Here is a 16484-nt window from a genome sequence, read left to right on the forward strand (position 1 = left end):
CATAGGTTAAATATGAGAGGGGAAAGATATAAAAGGGACCTAAGGGACAACTTTTTCATACAGAGAGAACTGCATGAATGAAATGAGCTGCCAGAATTAGTGGTGGTGACTATTACAAATTATAACATCTAAAAAGCATCTGGATAAGTATATGAAGCAGGGTTTAAAACGAAAATGGGCCAAATGATCGGTTTCCATGCTGTACAACTCTATGACTATGACTGTATGGCTCTAAAATGTGTAGTGAGATAGGCAATATGCAGTTTTTATTGCATTACATGTAGGGCTCTGATTTCATGGCATAGACTTTCACCATATTGCTTATGGGAAGGTATAATTACTTTTCAAGCTCAATATTATTAGGTGACAATTTTTTTTTAAGTTTTAAACACACAATATTGCTAAAATTTATGATAGAATAAAATCCAAGTACTGCTGAATAACAGAGAAAAGACAGTTTCTGATGGTCTAGGCCCGAAACATCAGCCTTTGTGCTCCTGAGATGCTGCTTGGCCTGTTGTGTTCATCCAGCTTCACACTGTTATCTTGGATTCTCCAGCATCTGCCGTTCCCATTATCTCAGTAAAATTACATGTCAACTTACTATTCATGTCTGATGCCTAGTAATTGAATAGATAAAAAGAGACCGATGGATGTTTAGCTGGAAACAAAATATGGATCACCAAAAGCCTATGAACTATATGAGTCCAACAGCTTTTTCAGAAGTGACTTTAAAGCAGAGATGTTGTAAGAATTACTCACGCTAGAACGGTCAGTGTTTCCACATGGTTCTGCCTGTCACTAGTCAATCTAAGCGACGGCCTTAAAGGTTCAAGACAAGGCTGATGACCCATCTTCTTTTCCTTGGGGTCCTTCACCATCACTTTCTTACAACTTCCTAGCCGCCCAAGGGCTATTAAATATGAAGAGATCTATCAGAACAAGAAAATTCATTCAATAAGATTTACAGTCCACTCACCACAATGAGACATAAATGGCATCTGCTCTGAAAGTTAGCCACTACTGATCTAATGGAAGGTCATACCACTTTTGCCTGCACATGAGATTGTGAGCATTTCAATAGCATATCTGTTGCTCAAAACTCCGTAATCAAACAATATGTTCAATCTTTCCTTCTATTAATACCTTAGACAAGTCAAAAACTACAAAGCTTAAAATTTAACTAAATATTGTGTATCAAATTACAAAATAGTTAAGACATTTTTTATTTATAATTGGCTGAACAATTATTATGTAATTAGTAGCTGGTACAGTGAATTTTACTGAACAATTGCCCTACATATTCTGCAATTTTATTTATTATTTAACATGTGGTATTTTTTTTTTAAAACAGTCTAATTGTCTGTAAAAGTAGAATCCTAATTTCAACTAATGGATTGAGGTTTGAACAAAAGGGAGAGGGAGCAGCCCCAAGTAGTGGTCCACATAGGCATCAATGACATAGGTAGGAAAAGACATGGGGATGTGAGGCAGAAATTCAAGGAGCTATGGTGGAAGCGTACAGCTGGAACAAACAGAGTTGTTATCTCTGGTTTGTCACCTATGCCATGTGCTAGCGAGGTGAGGAATAGGGAGAGCAGTTGAACATGTGGCTACAGGGGTGGTGCAGGAGGGAGGGATTCAGATACCTGGATAATTGGGGCTCATTCTGGGATAGGTGGGATCTCTATAAACGGGGTGGTCTACACCTGAGCCAGAGGGGTGTCAATATCCTGGGTGGGGGGGTGGGGGAGAAATTTGCTCATGCTCTTTGGGAGGGTTTGAACTAATTCAGCAGGTGAGTGGGAATCTGAATTGTAGCTCCAGTGTACAGGAGGTTGAGAGTAGTGAGGTCATGAATAAGATTTCATGGTCGCAGGAGTGTACCGGCAGGCAGGAAGGTTGTTTGAAGTGTGGCTACTTCAACGCCAACAGCATCCAGGACGAGGTGGGTGAACTTGCAGCATGGGTTGGTACCTGGGACTTTGATGTTGTGGCTATTTCAGAGACATGGATAGAGCAGGGGCCAGGAAAGTTGCAGGTTCCAGGGTTTAATGTTTCAGTAAGATCAGGGAAGGTGGTAAAAGAAGGGGAGGTGTGGCAATATTAGTCAAGGACAGTATTATGGTGGCAGAAAAGGTGTTTGATGAGGACTCGTCTACTGAGGTAGTATGGACTGAGGTTAGAAACAGGGAAGGAGAGGTCACCCTGTTGGGAATTTTCTCAGCCTCCAAAAAGTTCCAGATATGTAGTGGAAAGGATTGCAAAGATGATGCTGGATAGAAGTGAAAGTAACAAGGTAGTTGTTATGGGGGACTTTAACTTTCCAAATATTGATTGGAAATGCTATAGTTCAAGTGCTTTAGATTAGATTAGATTCCTTAAAGTGTGGAAACAGGCCCTTTGGCCCAACAAGTCCACACCGCCCTTGAAGCACCCCACCCAGACCCATCCCCCGAGAACCCACACAACCCTGAACACTACGGGCAATTTGGCATGGCCGATCCACCTAGCCTGCACATCTTTGGACCATGGGAGGAAACCGGAGCACCCGGAGGAAACCCATGCAGACACCCGGGGGGGGGGGGAGGGTGGGGGGAGAGAGAGAGAGAGAGAGAAATGTACAAACTCCATACAACAGTTGCCCAAGTCTGGAATCAAACCTGGGTCCCTGGCGCTGAGGGTGCAGTGCTAACCACTGACCCACCATGCCGCCATGGGTCAGTTTTTGTCCAATGCATGCAGGAGGGTTTCCGGACACAGTATGTAGATAGGCCAACAAGAGGCGAGGCCACATTTGATTTGGTACTGGGTAACGAACAAGGCCAGGTGTTAGATTTGGAGGTGTGCATTTTGGTGATAGTGACCACAATTCAGTTACGTTTACTTTAGCGATGGAAAGGGACATGTATATAACCGCAGGGCAAGAGTTATAGCTGGGGGAAAGGGAATTATGAGGCAATTAGGCAAGATTTAGGATGCACAGGATGGGGAAGGAAACTGCAGGGGCTGTGCAAAATTGAAATGTGGAGCTTTTTCGAGGAACAGATACTGTGTGTTCTTGACAAGTATGTATCTGTCGTCAGGCAGGGAGGAAGTGGTTGAGCAAGGGAACCATGGTTTACCAAAGAAGTTGCGTCTCTTGTCAAGAGGAAGGAGGAGGCTTATGTAAAGATAAGGCATGAAGGCTCAGTTAGGATGCTTAAGAGTTACAAGTTAGCCAGGAAGGATCGAAAGACAGAGCTAAGAGGAGCCAGGAGGGGCCATGAGAAGTCTTTGGTAGGTAGGATTAAGGAAGACTCTAAAGCATTCTACAGGTAATGTCAGGAATAAAAGAATGACTAGAGTAGATTAGGGCCAGTCGAGGACAGTAGTGTGAAGTTGTGCGTGGAGTCCAAGGAGAAAGGAGAGCACTAAATGAATATTTTTCGTCAGTGTTCACACAGAAAAAAGACAATGTTGTCGAGGACAATACTGAGACACAGTCTATTAGTCTGGATGAGATTGAGAATCAAAAGGAGGAGGTGTTTGCAATTCTGGAAAGTGTGAAAATAGATAAGTCCCCTGGGCTGCATGGGATTTATCCTAGGATTCTCTGGGAAGCTAGGGAGGAGATTGCAGAGCCTTTGGCTTTGATCTTTATGTCATCATTGTCTACAGGAATAGTGCCATAGCGCCAGAAGACTAGAGGATCGCAATGTTGTCCCCTAGTTCAAGAAGGGGACTAGAGACAACCCTGGTAATTATAGACCAGTGAGCCTTACTTTGGTTGTGGGTAAAGTGTTGGCGAGGATTATAAAAAGTAGGATTTATAGTAATCTAGAAAGGAATAATTTGATTAAGGATAGTCAACACGATTTTGTGAAAGGTACGTCGTGCCTCACAAACCTTTTTGAGTTCTTTGAGAAGGTGACCAAACAGATAGATGAGGGTAAAGCAGTTGATGTGGTGTATATGGATTTCAGTAAAGCTTTTGATAAGGTTCCCCATGGTAGGCTATTGCAGAAAATACAGAGGCATGGGATTGAGAGTGATTTAGTGGTTTGGATCAGAAATTGGCCAGCTGTAAGACGACAGAGGGGGGAGGTTGATGGGAGATGTTCATCTTGGAGTTCAGTCACTAGCAGTGTACCACAAGGATCTGTTTTGGGGCCACTGCTGTGTGTGTCATTTTTATAAATGACCAGGATGATATTGTAGGTGGATGGGTTTGTAAATTTACGGATGACACTAGAGTCGTTGAAGTTGTGGATACTGCGGAAGGATGTTGCAGGTTACAGAGGGGCATAGATAAGCTGCACAGCTGGGCTGAGAGGTGGCAAATGGAGTTCAATGTGGAAAAGTGAGGTGATTCACTTGGGAAGGAGTAACAGGAATACAGAGTACAGGGCTAATGATAAGATTCTTGGCAGTGTGGATGAGCAGAGAGATCTGTGTCCATGTGCATAGATCCCTGAAAGTTGCCACCCAGATTGATAGGGTTGTTAAGGTGGTGTATGGTGTGTTAGGAGAGGGGTTGCGTTTCAGAGCCATGAGGTCATGTTGCAACCGTACAAAATGCCAGCACGGCCACACTTGGAGTATTGCATACAGTTCTGGTTGCTGGATTATAGGAAGGATGTGAAAGTGTTGGAAAGGGTACAGAGGAGATCTCCCAGGATGTTGCCTGTTCTGGAGGGAAGGTCTTATGAGGAAAGGCTGAGGCACTTGAGGCTGTTTGTGTTAGAGAGAAGGAGATTTAGAGGTGACTTAGAGACAGACAAGATGATCAGAGAATTAGATAGGGTGGACAGTGAGAGCCTTTTTCCTTGGATGGTGATGGCTAGCACGATGGGACATAGCTTTAAATTTAATTCTCCTTGGACTCCACGCACAACTTCACACTACTGTCCTCGACTGGCCCTAATCTACTCTAGTCATTCTTTTATTCCTGACATTACCTGTAGAATGCTTTAGAGTCTTCCTTAATCCTACCTACCAAAGACTTCTCATGGCCCCTCCTGGCTCCTCTTAGCTCTGTCTTTCGATCCTTCCTGGCTAACTTGTAACTCTTTAGATATAGGACAGATGTCAGAGGTAGGTTTTTAACTCAGAGTAGTAAGCGCATGGAATGCCCTGCCTGCAATAGTAGTAGAATCGCCAACTTTAAAGGCATTTAAATGGTCATTGGATAAACATATGGATGATAACGGAATAGCATAGGTTAGATGGGCTTCAGATTGGTTTCACAGGTCAGTGCAAAATCAAGGGCCGAAGGGCCTGTACTTATGCTGTAATGTTCTACGTTCTAGAAGAGAAGATCATTGGTGACAGGTATATCAATTTGGAAAATTTTCTTGTCTTTGCTAGCAAATACTTAGGGAGTGTGGATCAATTAATATTAAAGCCACATTTCCACAGGAATTTGGGCTCAAGATGGAAATGTTACTCTGTCCTCCAAAAAGAGGCACCAAAATGCAACAGGGATGCTTTGGAAGTGAAATAAATGTGTGTATCTGATCTAAACTATGCCTGGGGTTTTGTGGTTCTCAATAAGGTCTGTCTTCTTAAAATTGGGCTGTCTTCAGTTACAAGTAGAATCGACCATGTTTTACTGGCATCACAAGGGATAGCTTTCAGGTACCTCAGTGTGGTACACATAACTTTGAGGGCTGTGAGCAGCCCTTTAAAACTGAAATAATTGAACTTAAAGCAGAATTCAAAATTAGAGGTCGGGCATCTGGGCCTTTTAAATACATTGGATTCAATGTAGTATGGGTCAAGTTTTACTTTGCACCAACAATCTTATTTGGAAGCCTCATCACTAATAGTCAAAGTAAAACTTTGCAAATAGGTATAGCAGCTTCTAAAACTGAAATCGAAGAATTGTGTAATTGGACAACTAAATTAGCTGAGCACCCAAATAAGGCCAGATGCCAGTTTTGATGGATTTGAGTGGAGTACACCTCGGTAAAGTTCCACGATAGATGATATTATTCAGACAATCAATGCATTTACAAAAAAAAAAGGAGCATGGTATTTTGAACTTTTGATCATTGAGTGATATTTTTAGGTGATCCTCATTACGCAAAATCTCTGACAGGTGTCAATTAAAGGAGGGTTTATAATTTATCTGTGGACAAGGGAGGATAATAATGTCCTTTAGCTACCCAAATAAAAACATCTGAAGAAAAATAACAAGTGCCTTAGCAATATAAGCACTTGTTCGTTGTGAGGCAATAAATAAGATGTTTTTCTTCGTGACACTGGAGGCAATTCCAAAAGACGATTCAGCAGCAATACCCAATGAGTGCAACATCAATAATAAACCATTTTTGGACAATGCTCACTTAAAATATGTAATGAACAGAGACTGAGGATAGGCATTGCAGTGTTAAAAAAAGCTGGAGAAAAAAAATCTCCAAATTGAAATGGGTGGGATCGCAGTAGCTCAACAATCAGATTCCAAAACAAAGGAAGGAACAAGCTCAAAGAAACTATTAGACGCACTCAAAAAGGGATGGATGAAACTTCAGCGTACAAATGAGTAGCATGTTGTCATTTTGTACATATCCAAACGTATTGACTATTTCAAAAAAAAAGAGAGAATCTTTTATCATCTACTAAATGGTCTAAGTGCCAGAGGCCCAGTTGAAGGAGGGAACAGGTGATGGATAAATTAGGGGTTAAAAGGATGTGAATTAGTTGTGTTAATGTGGGGACCCAGTAATCAGTGGGGTGAGAAATTTATGGAGTGGATTAATTGAAATAAAGCTCTCACTGAAAGCTTAGATTTGGACTCTGTTGAAAAAGATTCAACTTCTGATGTACAACAATATTGACTCCTGGGTGACCTGCACTACAAAGCTTTTGCCAACCTGAAAAATATACAGTAATAGGCAACAGCTTGATCAATGAGGCAGACATGTTGACATGAGCTGTCAATCAGCATAAATAGATGTCCATCGTGAAGTCTTTATCAGAGTCTAAATGTTAAATTGCCCCTTGAGTTGTATTCCTGTGAAAATGTGCTGATGAAGAACGTAACAGAGAGTGACATTGATGAAAATCTTAGCTTAGACGGATTCTTGTTTACTGATAGTTTCAAGAGCTTGGCTCATGTCAGTATTTATCCTTCTTAAAACCATTTTTCCCCATGTAATGTTTCAGGTGTAACAATCAAATGATGGAATACTGATGGGCCATTTATACTATGATTGCAGCATCTCAAAAGTGTTTTTTGCAATTTACAGTGAATGGGGATGTGATGGCTAGATATATCACAACTTGGCAGAAAAGGCAAGTCAAATGATATACTGTGTACAAAAGATTTTGGGCAAAGCTCATACTCACTATTTGGTGCAGTGAAAAAGACTTCTCTGAAATTTCAATGCCATTACTGTAGCATATCTGCTTGTACATAGCTTGTGCAGTGAACATTTGCAGCCAAGGTGATGGCATTAATTTAAATAACATCTCAATTTCATCTTGATTGTAATCTGTAATGGATTAACAAGTTTAAGTTTCCATAAACATATCTTGGAATTAAAACATTTGCAATGGTCTGTTGTCGAACAAGTGACTAAAAAGAACCCCGATGATATCTAAAAGTTTAATATTCCATTTTCCAACCTTATTTTATCTTTAATAAAGTCAGCTCACAATTGAGGTTCTCAATTGCATTACTTTTGTTAAACCTATGGGAAGTTAGCAAAATTGTCTAGAAGTTGACAAAATAAATTCTGAGTGGTTATTCAGGTCTGTCAAACAATAGATTTTAAATTTATCTTCACCTTGACAACATATAGGAATGTAAAACTGTAAATCATCCCAAGCTCGGCCAGATAAGAATCTCCCACGCAGTCTATTTACCAAAAGCCGATACTCGACAACGACTCCTAATATGCCATGTAAGGTGTAGGCTGTTTCACATAAATGTCTCTGAACAGGAAAATAAAGAACAATTAAAACAGGCCAATGCATAGTCACCAATCATGGCTACTTCAAGTTCAAATAAAATCACCTTAATGCTCTAAATACACATTAAGCATAAAGGGTCTGAACTAGTCCCTAATCCATCAACATTTGAAAATTTAATAAATAGGTTGTCCTACCTCAATACCAGTGTATTTATTTCCATTCTGTCCAGAATTACAATTGCATAAATTCAACTAAAAGTATAAAGCCATCAAAAAAATTACAGATGCTGGTTTATGTAGCTTGGCAAATGCAAGCTCTCAAAACTCACTTTGTATTCACATTTTTTCATACGTACAGAAAATAGCCAAAAGCCAGGATGGCACAGTGGCTCAGTGGTTAGCACTGCAGTCTCAACGCCAGGGAACCCGGGTTCAATTCCACCCTTGGGTGGCTGTCTGTGTGGAGTTTGCACATTCTGTGTCTGTGCGGGTTTCCTCTGGGTGCTCCCGTTTCCTCCCGCAGTCCAAAAGATGTGCAGGCTGGGTGGCTTGGTGATGCTAAATTTCTCATTGTGTTCAGGGATGTGTAGATTAGGTGGATTACAGGGGATGGGTCTGGGTGGTAATCTCCGAGGATTGGTGTGGACTTGTTGGGTCGCAAGGTCTGTCTCCACACTGTAGGGATGCTATGATCCAACTTTCATGCCCTTGAAAGTATTTATTTATCACATCAACATCACTGATATAAAAATCCTAAACCAAATTATAATTTTCTGTAATTGAATAAATCTACTCACATCATTTGGTTTCTTAACCACTGCTCTAGTTGCATGAAGAACACAATCCAACAAAACAGCGACAGGATTCGTCATCACATCAGAATATTCCAAGAAAACTTTTGCCAGGACAGAAGGAGGTATGATACGAGAAGCCCCATAATTTGTGTTTTCATCGCAGCTTTCATAAAGCAAAAGAAGAGAAAGAGAATTAGATATATCCTGCCAATCTCCGTGGTGGCGGCCCAGTTTTTAAATTCAGGTCAGGCATCCTTCAACCATATCTGAAAGCCAAAATGACCTAAAAACTAAAGTTTGTATCAGTGATAATGGAAACTGCAGATGCTGGAGAATCCAAGATAATACAATGAGAGGCTGGATGAACACAGCAGGCCCAGCAGCATCTCAAGAGCACAAAAGCTGACGTTTCGGGCCGAGACCCTTCATCAGAGAGGGGGATGGGGTGAGGGTTCTGGAATAAATAGGGAGAGGGGGAGAGGCGGACCGAAGATGGAGAGAAAAGAAGATAGGTGGAGAGGAGCGTATAGGTGGGGAGGTAGGGAGGGGATAGGTCAGTCCAGGGAAGACGGGCAGGTCAAGGAGGTGGGATGAGGTTAGTAGGTAGGAGAGGGAGGTGCGGTTTGGGGTGGGAGGAAGGGATGGGTGAGAGGAAGAACAGGTTAGGGAGGCAGACACAGGCTGGACTGGTTTTGGGATGCAGTGGGTGGAGGGGGAGAGCTGGGCTGGTTGTGTGGTGCAGTGGGGGGAGGGGACGAACTGGGCTGGTTTAAGGATGCAGTGGGGGAAGGGGAGATTTTGAAACTGGTGAAGTCCACATTGATACCATTAGGCTGCAGGGTTCCCAAGCGGAATATGAGTTGCTGTTTCTGCAACCTTCGGGTGGCATCATTGTGGCACTGCAGGAGGCCCATGATGGACATGTCATCTAAAGAATGGGAGGGGGAGTGGAAATGGTTCGCGACTGGGAGGTGCAGTTGTTTATTGCGAACCGAGTGGATGTGTTCTGCAAAGTGGTCCCCAAGCCTCGGCTTGGTTTCCCCAACGTAGAGGATGCCACACCGGGTACAATGGATACAGTATACCACATTGGCAGATGTGCAGGTGAACCTCTGCTTAATATGGAAAGTCATCTTGGGGCCTGGGATAGGGGTGAAGGAGGTGGTGTGGGGACAAGTGCCGCATTTCCTGTGGTTGCGGGGGAAGGTGCCGGGTATGGTGGGGTTGGAGGGCAGTGTGGAGCGAACAAGGGAGTCATGGAGAGAGTGGTCTCTCCAGAGAGCAGACAAGGGTGGGGATGGAAAATTGTCTTGGGTGGTAGGGTCAGATTGTAGATGACGGAAGTGTTGGAGGATGATGCGTTGTATCCGGAGGTTGGTGGGGTGGTGTGTGAGAATGAGGGGGATCCTCTTTGGGCGGATGTGGCGGGGGCGGGGTGTGAGGGATGTGTGGCAGGAAATGTGGGAGACGCGGTCAAGGGCTTTTTCGACCACTGTGGGGGGAAAAGTTGCAGTTCTTGAAGAACTTGGACATCTGGGATGTGTGGGAGTGGAATGCCTCATCGTGGGAGCAGATGCGGCGGAGGCAGAGGAATTGGGAATAGGGGATGGAATTTTTGCAGGAAAGTGGGTGGGAGGTGGTGTATTCTAGGTAGCCGTGGGAGTTGGTGGGCTTGAAATGGACATCAGTTACAAGCTGGTTGCCTGAGATGGAGACTGAGAGGTCCAGGAAGGTGAGGGATGTGTTGGAGATGGCCCGGATGAACTTGAGGTTGGGGTGGAAGGTGTTCGTGAAGTGGATGAACTGTTCGAGCTCCTCTGGGGAGCAAGAGGCGGCGCCGATACAGTCATCAATGTAACGGAGGAAGAGGTGGGGTTTGGGGCCTGTGTAGGTGAGGAAGAGGGACTGTTCCACGTAACCTACAAAGAGGCAGGCATAGCTGGGGCCCATGCGGGTGATCATGGCCACCACCTTTGTCTGTAGGAAGTGGGAGGAATCGAAAGAGACGTTGTTGAGGGTGAGGACGAGTTCGTCCAGGCGGATGAGGGTGTCGGTGGAGGGGGAACTGGTTGGTCCTGCGGGACAAGAAGCAACGGAGGGCCTTGAGACAATCTGCATGCAGAATACAAGCATATAGGGGCTGGATGTCCATGGTGAAAATGAGGTGTTGGGGGCCAGGGAATTGGAAGTCCTGGAGGAGGTGGAGGGTGTGGATGGTGTCATGGACGTAGGTAGGGAGTTCCTGAACCAAAGGGGAGAAGTTGGAGTCCAGAGAGGTGGAAATGAGTTCGGTGGGGCAGGAACAGGCCGAGACAATGGGTCTGCCAGGGCAGGCAGGTTTGTGGATTTCGGGAAGGAGGTAGAAATGGGCCGTGCGGGGTTGGGGAACAATGGAGGTTGGAGGCTGTGGGTGGGAGGTCCCCTGAGGTGATGAGGTCACGAATGGTGTTGGAGATGATGGTTTGGTGCTCGGGGGTGGGGTCATGATCGAGGGGGCGGTAGGAGGTGGCGGAGAGTTGGCGTTTGGCCTTGGCGATGTAAAGGTCAGTGTGCCATACTACCACTGTGCCACCCTTGTCTGCAGGTTTGATGGTGAGATTGGGGTTGGAGCAGAGGGCTGCCCGTTCTGCGGGAGAGAGGTTGGAGTGGGTGAGGCGGTTTATGTCTCGACGGCAGTTGGAGATGAAGAGGTCGAGGGAAGCTAGGAGGCCTGGGGGTGGTGTCCAGGAGGAGGACTTGTGTTGGAAGTGGGTGAAGGGACTGGTGTTGGAAGCGGCACCTTCCCCTGCAACCGCAGGAAATGCTACACTTGCCCCCAAACCTCCTCCCTCACCCCTATCCCAGGCCCCAAGATGACATTCCACATTAAGCAGAGGTTCACCTGCACATCTGCCAATGTGGTATACTGTATCCATTGTACCCGATGTGGCTTCCGCTACATTGGGGAAACCAAGCAGAGGCTTGGGGACCGCTTTGCAGAACACATCCACTCGGTTCGCAATAAACAACTGCACCTCCCAGTCGCGAACCATTTCCACTCCCCCTCCCATTCTTTAGATGACATGTCCATCATGGGCCTCCTGCAGTGCCACAACGATGCCACCCGAAGGTTGCAGAAACAGCAACTCATATTCCACTTGGGAACACTGCAGCCCAATGGTATCAATGTGGACTTCACCAGCTTCAAAATCTCCCCTTCCCCCATCGCATCCCAAAACCAACCCAGTTCGTCCCCTCCCCCCACTGCACCACACAACCAGCCCAGCTCTTTCCCCTCCACCCACTGCATCCCAAAACCAGTCCAACCTGTCTCTGCCTCCCTAACCTGTTCTTCCTCTCACCCATCCCTTCCTCCCACCCCAAGCCGCACCTCCCTCTCCTACCTACTAACCTTATCCCACCTCCTTGACCTGCCTGTCTTCCCTGGACTGACCTATCCCCTCCCTACCTCCCCACCTATACTCTCCTCTCCACCTATCTTCTTTTCTCTCCATCTTCGGTCCGCGTCTCCCCCTCTCCCTACTTATTCCAGAACCCTCACCCCATTCCCCTCTCTGATGAAGGGTCTAGGCCCGAAACGTCAGCTTTTGTGCTCTTGAGATGTTGCTGGGCCTGCTGTGTTCATCCAGCCTCACATTTTATTATCTTAAAAACCAAAGTTTTTTTTTGTTTTCGAACACACACTCACATTAATTTGCATGGGGAAATCTATGACTCCAACATACCCAAACCACTTCAACCGGCTCTGGCCTGTTTCTGCTGGCAATCCTCCTTCAAGCACAGCCTCAGAGATTATTCCCGAAGAAAATTTACTCAAACCCTATTGGGACCCTACAAATAATTACATTAGTAGCACCAGAAATCTCATCAGGGTCTGTGTCGTAATCATTCCTTTTCACATACATTTCCGCAAAGTGCTTCGAATGGCTCTTAGCTGAAGGCCATCAAATTCAGCTGTTTAGCTACACTGTTGACAATCAAATGTGCTTGCCTTACCTTAGGATTTTTGGTGTTATTCAAATTAAAAGTTTTATTTTTCCAATAAACATGTCAGAAAGGTTATTAAATACTCCTATGGATGGTATATAAAAAAGGAAGCATTATTTATTATTAATAGCAAAGAAACTGGAGATGTTGCACACTTGACCACAGTGCATCTGTGAAATGACTGAAGAAACAGAAGGGGTTAGGTGGCATCACCAAGAAAGAACAAAGTCAATATTACCAAGTGGCAGGAGTGGGTATTGAGTATTTTTGGGGGTTGAACAAGGGAGGAGAATGCTGTTGAGGATAGAGGTGGATGTTAATAGTGGGGAGGAACACCAGAGTGATCATGGTTAAGGGCACAGGGGCAGCAACCACTGCGACTAGTCCCTGAACATGTACGGAATGTCTAGGACATGGTGAAGAAACAAACAGCAGAAAGCCAGAGGGAAACGGTAGGCTAGCATGGACTGAGAGATTTTAGAATAACTTGGTTCATGTCGGAACATTCAAATTTGAAACTCTTGTTCCCCTATTTGAGCAAACTGAAAAACACCGGCTGGTCTTTCAGCTCCATGTGGTAGCCTCTAGGTCTGGTGTGGCTTTAGCTGGACTTCTGGCCTCGAGGTGATTCTAGAGCAGTCTCCCAGCCTTGAGAGCCTCAGGGTGAAGCCCAGTGCAGATAAGAGCAAAGGCCTGGCATGCACTGGAGGCTAGGCACCAGTGTGGACTAGATTAGAAGGACCATTATTCTGAACAGTTTATTTCTCTATTTTCCAATTCATTCCTACAACCTGTAATGCTGGATTTTTAAAATTTCTTTATTTTTCTATTTTCCCCCCCTATAACTCTGTACCAAGGTATTTTGTACCTAAGATGGCATCTTAAGTGGCCCCTTTTAAACTGTTCACTATACTTATTTGAGTATATGCGATAATAAAGCTAGTTCTCTTCAATTTTGAAGTGTTAAAGTTTTCAGGCTGATCTTCTCCAACACGGGCTGAGCTTCAAACCCAAAAATAAATAAAAACTTAGAAGATTCTTTCCATGATACCGCTGTGCTAACCGTTCGATCTGTAGAAATGTGCAGTCAGTCTTGTCATGTTTTCGCAATGTAACGTGGCAAGAAAAGCTCTCGGTTAAGTGCCAACTATCCTTTGTCTGACATTATTCAAACCCACAAACATAAATAATCTAAAGGGTTTTGCAAAAAGGTTACCCAGCCTATAATGGAAGTAAAATAAAATCTATGGGTAACAGCTTTTCTGCAGAATCTTCAAATGTCAGACTCTATTAGCATTATTCCAATAACTGTAAAACTTTGCACATATACAAAGCATTATGTTAAAATATCTCTCAATCATTTTCACATTTAGATAAAAGGTAGTTCAACGACCTTTCCAGTGACACTTCCCATGTAAACCAATGAGAAATCAATGTTGCAATCACAATCTGTTGCAATTCATGTTTTGCTTGGTAACTCCAGCCCAAAGAATATGACCTGGACAATCTCCTATGAAAAATGCTATGCCTTGGATGTTAAAATTCTCAGGTTTCCTTTCAAATTCATTTTTATTTACTCATTCATGGGATATGGTTTTGTTCGCTACGCCAGCCTTTCTGTCCATCTCTGGTTGCCCTTGAGAAAGTGGTGGTGAGCTGCCTTCTCAAATACTGCAGTCCATTTGATGTAGTTACACTAACATATTACTGTAAGGGAGAAAATTTGAGAATTTTAAACCAGTGATGCCAAAAGGAATGGTGATATATTTCCAAGCCCAGATGTTGAGTGGCTTGGAGGGGAACTTAACAGGTGGCGACGTTCTCATATTTTAATGCTGATTGTCTAGATGGCAGTGGCTCCACGTTTGGACATTTTTGTCTACAGAGATTTGGTGAACTTTTGTCGTGTGGCTTGCACATGTTGTGACTATGCATCAGTGGTGGAAGCAGTGAACGTTTGTGGATGTGGTACCAGTCAGTTGTCCTGGACGATGTCAAGCTTCTTGAGGGGTGTTGGAGCTGCAAGCATTCAGGCTAAGTGGGGAGTATTCATCTCAATCTCAACTTGAGCCGTACCAACGGTGATCAGGCTTGCTGGAGTCAGGAGGTCCTAGCATTTAGCTGTTCTTGTCGGCACAGAATTCATACAGCTAGTTCAGTTCAGTTTTTGGCCAAAAGGTGACCCACAGTATGTTTCATTTATTCAATGTTTCATTCACAGGATGGCACTTATTTCCTTAATGTTATACTGTAATGTCATTCTAGATTACATGTTCAAGTCTTGTATCGGTTTTCAAATCCACAATATTGTAAGCCCAACCCAACAGTGCAACCAAAGCAGCCAATCCTAAGATTTTCCTCCATCATAAAAACAAGGGATATGCTCTGATGATTATACAATGTTGAGTACCATTCTCAACTCTTAAGATACTGAAGCAGTCCATTGTCCAGATCTTGCAGCACTTGGACATGAAGGAGATTTGCTGACAAATGGCAAGTACCGTACAATTGCCAGATAATGGCCATCTGCAAAAACAGAGAATCTAACCACAGCCCCTCAATGGCATAACCATCAGCAAATCGCCTCAGCATCAACCTTTTGGGGATTCTAGCCGTATAAAAACCATGGCAAGAAGAGGAAAATCAAAGGCTAGGAATCATGCAGCAAGTAACTCACCTTGCAATCCCCTAGAAGGCTGTCTGCCATCTACAAGCCACAAGTCAGGGGTGTAATTTAATACTTCCCATTTCTCTGCATGCGTACAACACTACTCAAGAAGTTTGATACCATTCAGATCAAAACAGTCGTCATTCGTTTTTTGTTTATCAGTGAACATGGTGTCATTTACTCCTTTTACCACTGATACTCAGCAGCAGCAGCATGCAACATCCACAACATGTATTGCAGAGCTTCACCAAGGCTCCTTAGGCAACACCTTCCAAACCCACAACGCTGCCATCTAGAAGGACAATGGCAGCAACTACATCGGAACAGAGCCGCCTGCAAATTCAACTCCAATGCATTCATGATCCTGACTTGGAAATATAATCCCAATTCCTGTTGAGGAATCAAAACCTTGTTATTCCCTCCATAAAGCATCGAGTCTACCCACAGCAAACGGATGCAGTGGGTCAAAGCACTAGCTCTCCACCACCATCTCCAGGACGACCAAGGGCAATAAATCCTGGCCAAAGTCCACATTCCAAGAATGAGTTAAAAAGAAACATTTACATCACTGTCAATGTTTGGAAAAATTGTCTTATATAGCAACATTCCATGGCAAAGGCATTAAACCCTCTAACCCAAATTACCTTTTATTTAATGCCTCCAGTTCTGCTTCAAACAGGTCAAAGTAGTACTTTAATAGCAATCTATAAAGTGGCTTCAGTTTTGAAATGGATAGCTCTTGATTTGATGACCGATGACAGGGTTCCTTTTCATAAACACAGGACCTATAAATTCCAAACTTAATTTATTTAGAATTTAGTGGATGGCAGAAGAAACATGAAAACACAATAGATCTGCTTACAAATAAAATACTTTATATTATTGAAAAATGTTATTAACTGATTAGCTGAAAAATCTAAATGCTCCAACTTCAATTACAATTTAAATCACACAGATTGATTATGGAATCACAGAACGGATCAGATTCTTCTGTCCAACTTGTCCAAGCTGACCAGGTCTCCCAAACGAAACTAATCCCACTTGCCTGCATTTGGCCCAAATCCTTGTAAATCTTTCCTATTCATGCAGCTGTCCGAATGCCTTTTAAATATTGTAACTGCACCTGGTCTACTGCTT

The 16484-nt window shown here is 43.8% G+C and overlaps 1 protein-coding gene across 4 annotated transcripts in view; it reads right to left on the bottom strand.

Annotated features, from left to right (window-relative positions):
* The window catches only part of slf1 (SMC5-SMC6 complex localization factor 1), a 63837-nt gene that overhangs the window by 10678 nt on the left and 36675 nt on the right, over positions 1-16484 (bottom strand). For 3 of the 4 annotated variants that reach the window (XM_048525199.1, XM_048525200.1, XM_048525204.2), the window contains 5 exons: positions 15992-16132; positions 8696-8855; positions 7773-7920; positions 7333-7478; positions 763-932 (listed from right to left, as the gene is read on the bottom strand). In XM_048525199.1, coding sequence (XP_048381156.1) covers positions 763-932; positions 7333-7478; positions 7773-7920; positions 8696-8855; positions 15992-16132 — 765 coding nt within the window. Of the gene's footprint in view, positions 1-497; positions 621-762; positions 933-7332; positions 7479-7772; positions 7921-8695; positions 8856-15991; positions 16133-16484 lie in introns of those variants that run through there. The other variant, XM_048525208.2, reaches the window with a different exon arrangement.

Source organism: Stegostoma tigrinum, chromosome 3, assembly GCF_030684315.1.
Source record: "Stegostoma tigrinum isolate sSteTig4 chromosome 3, sSteTig4.hap1, whole genome shotgun sequence".
Taxonomy (NCBI): Eukaryota; Metazoa; Chordata; class Chondrichthyes; order Orectolobiformes; family Stegostomatidae; genus Stegostoma; species Stegostoma tigrinum.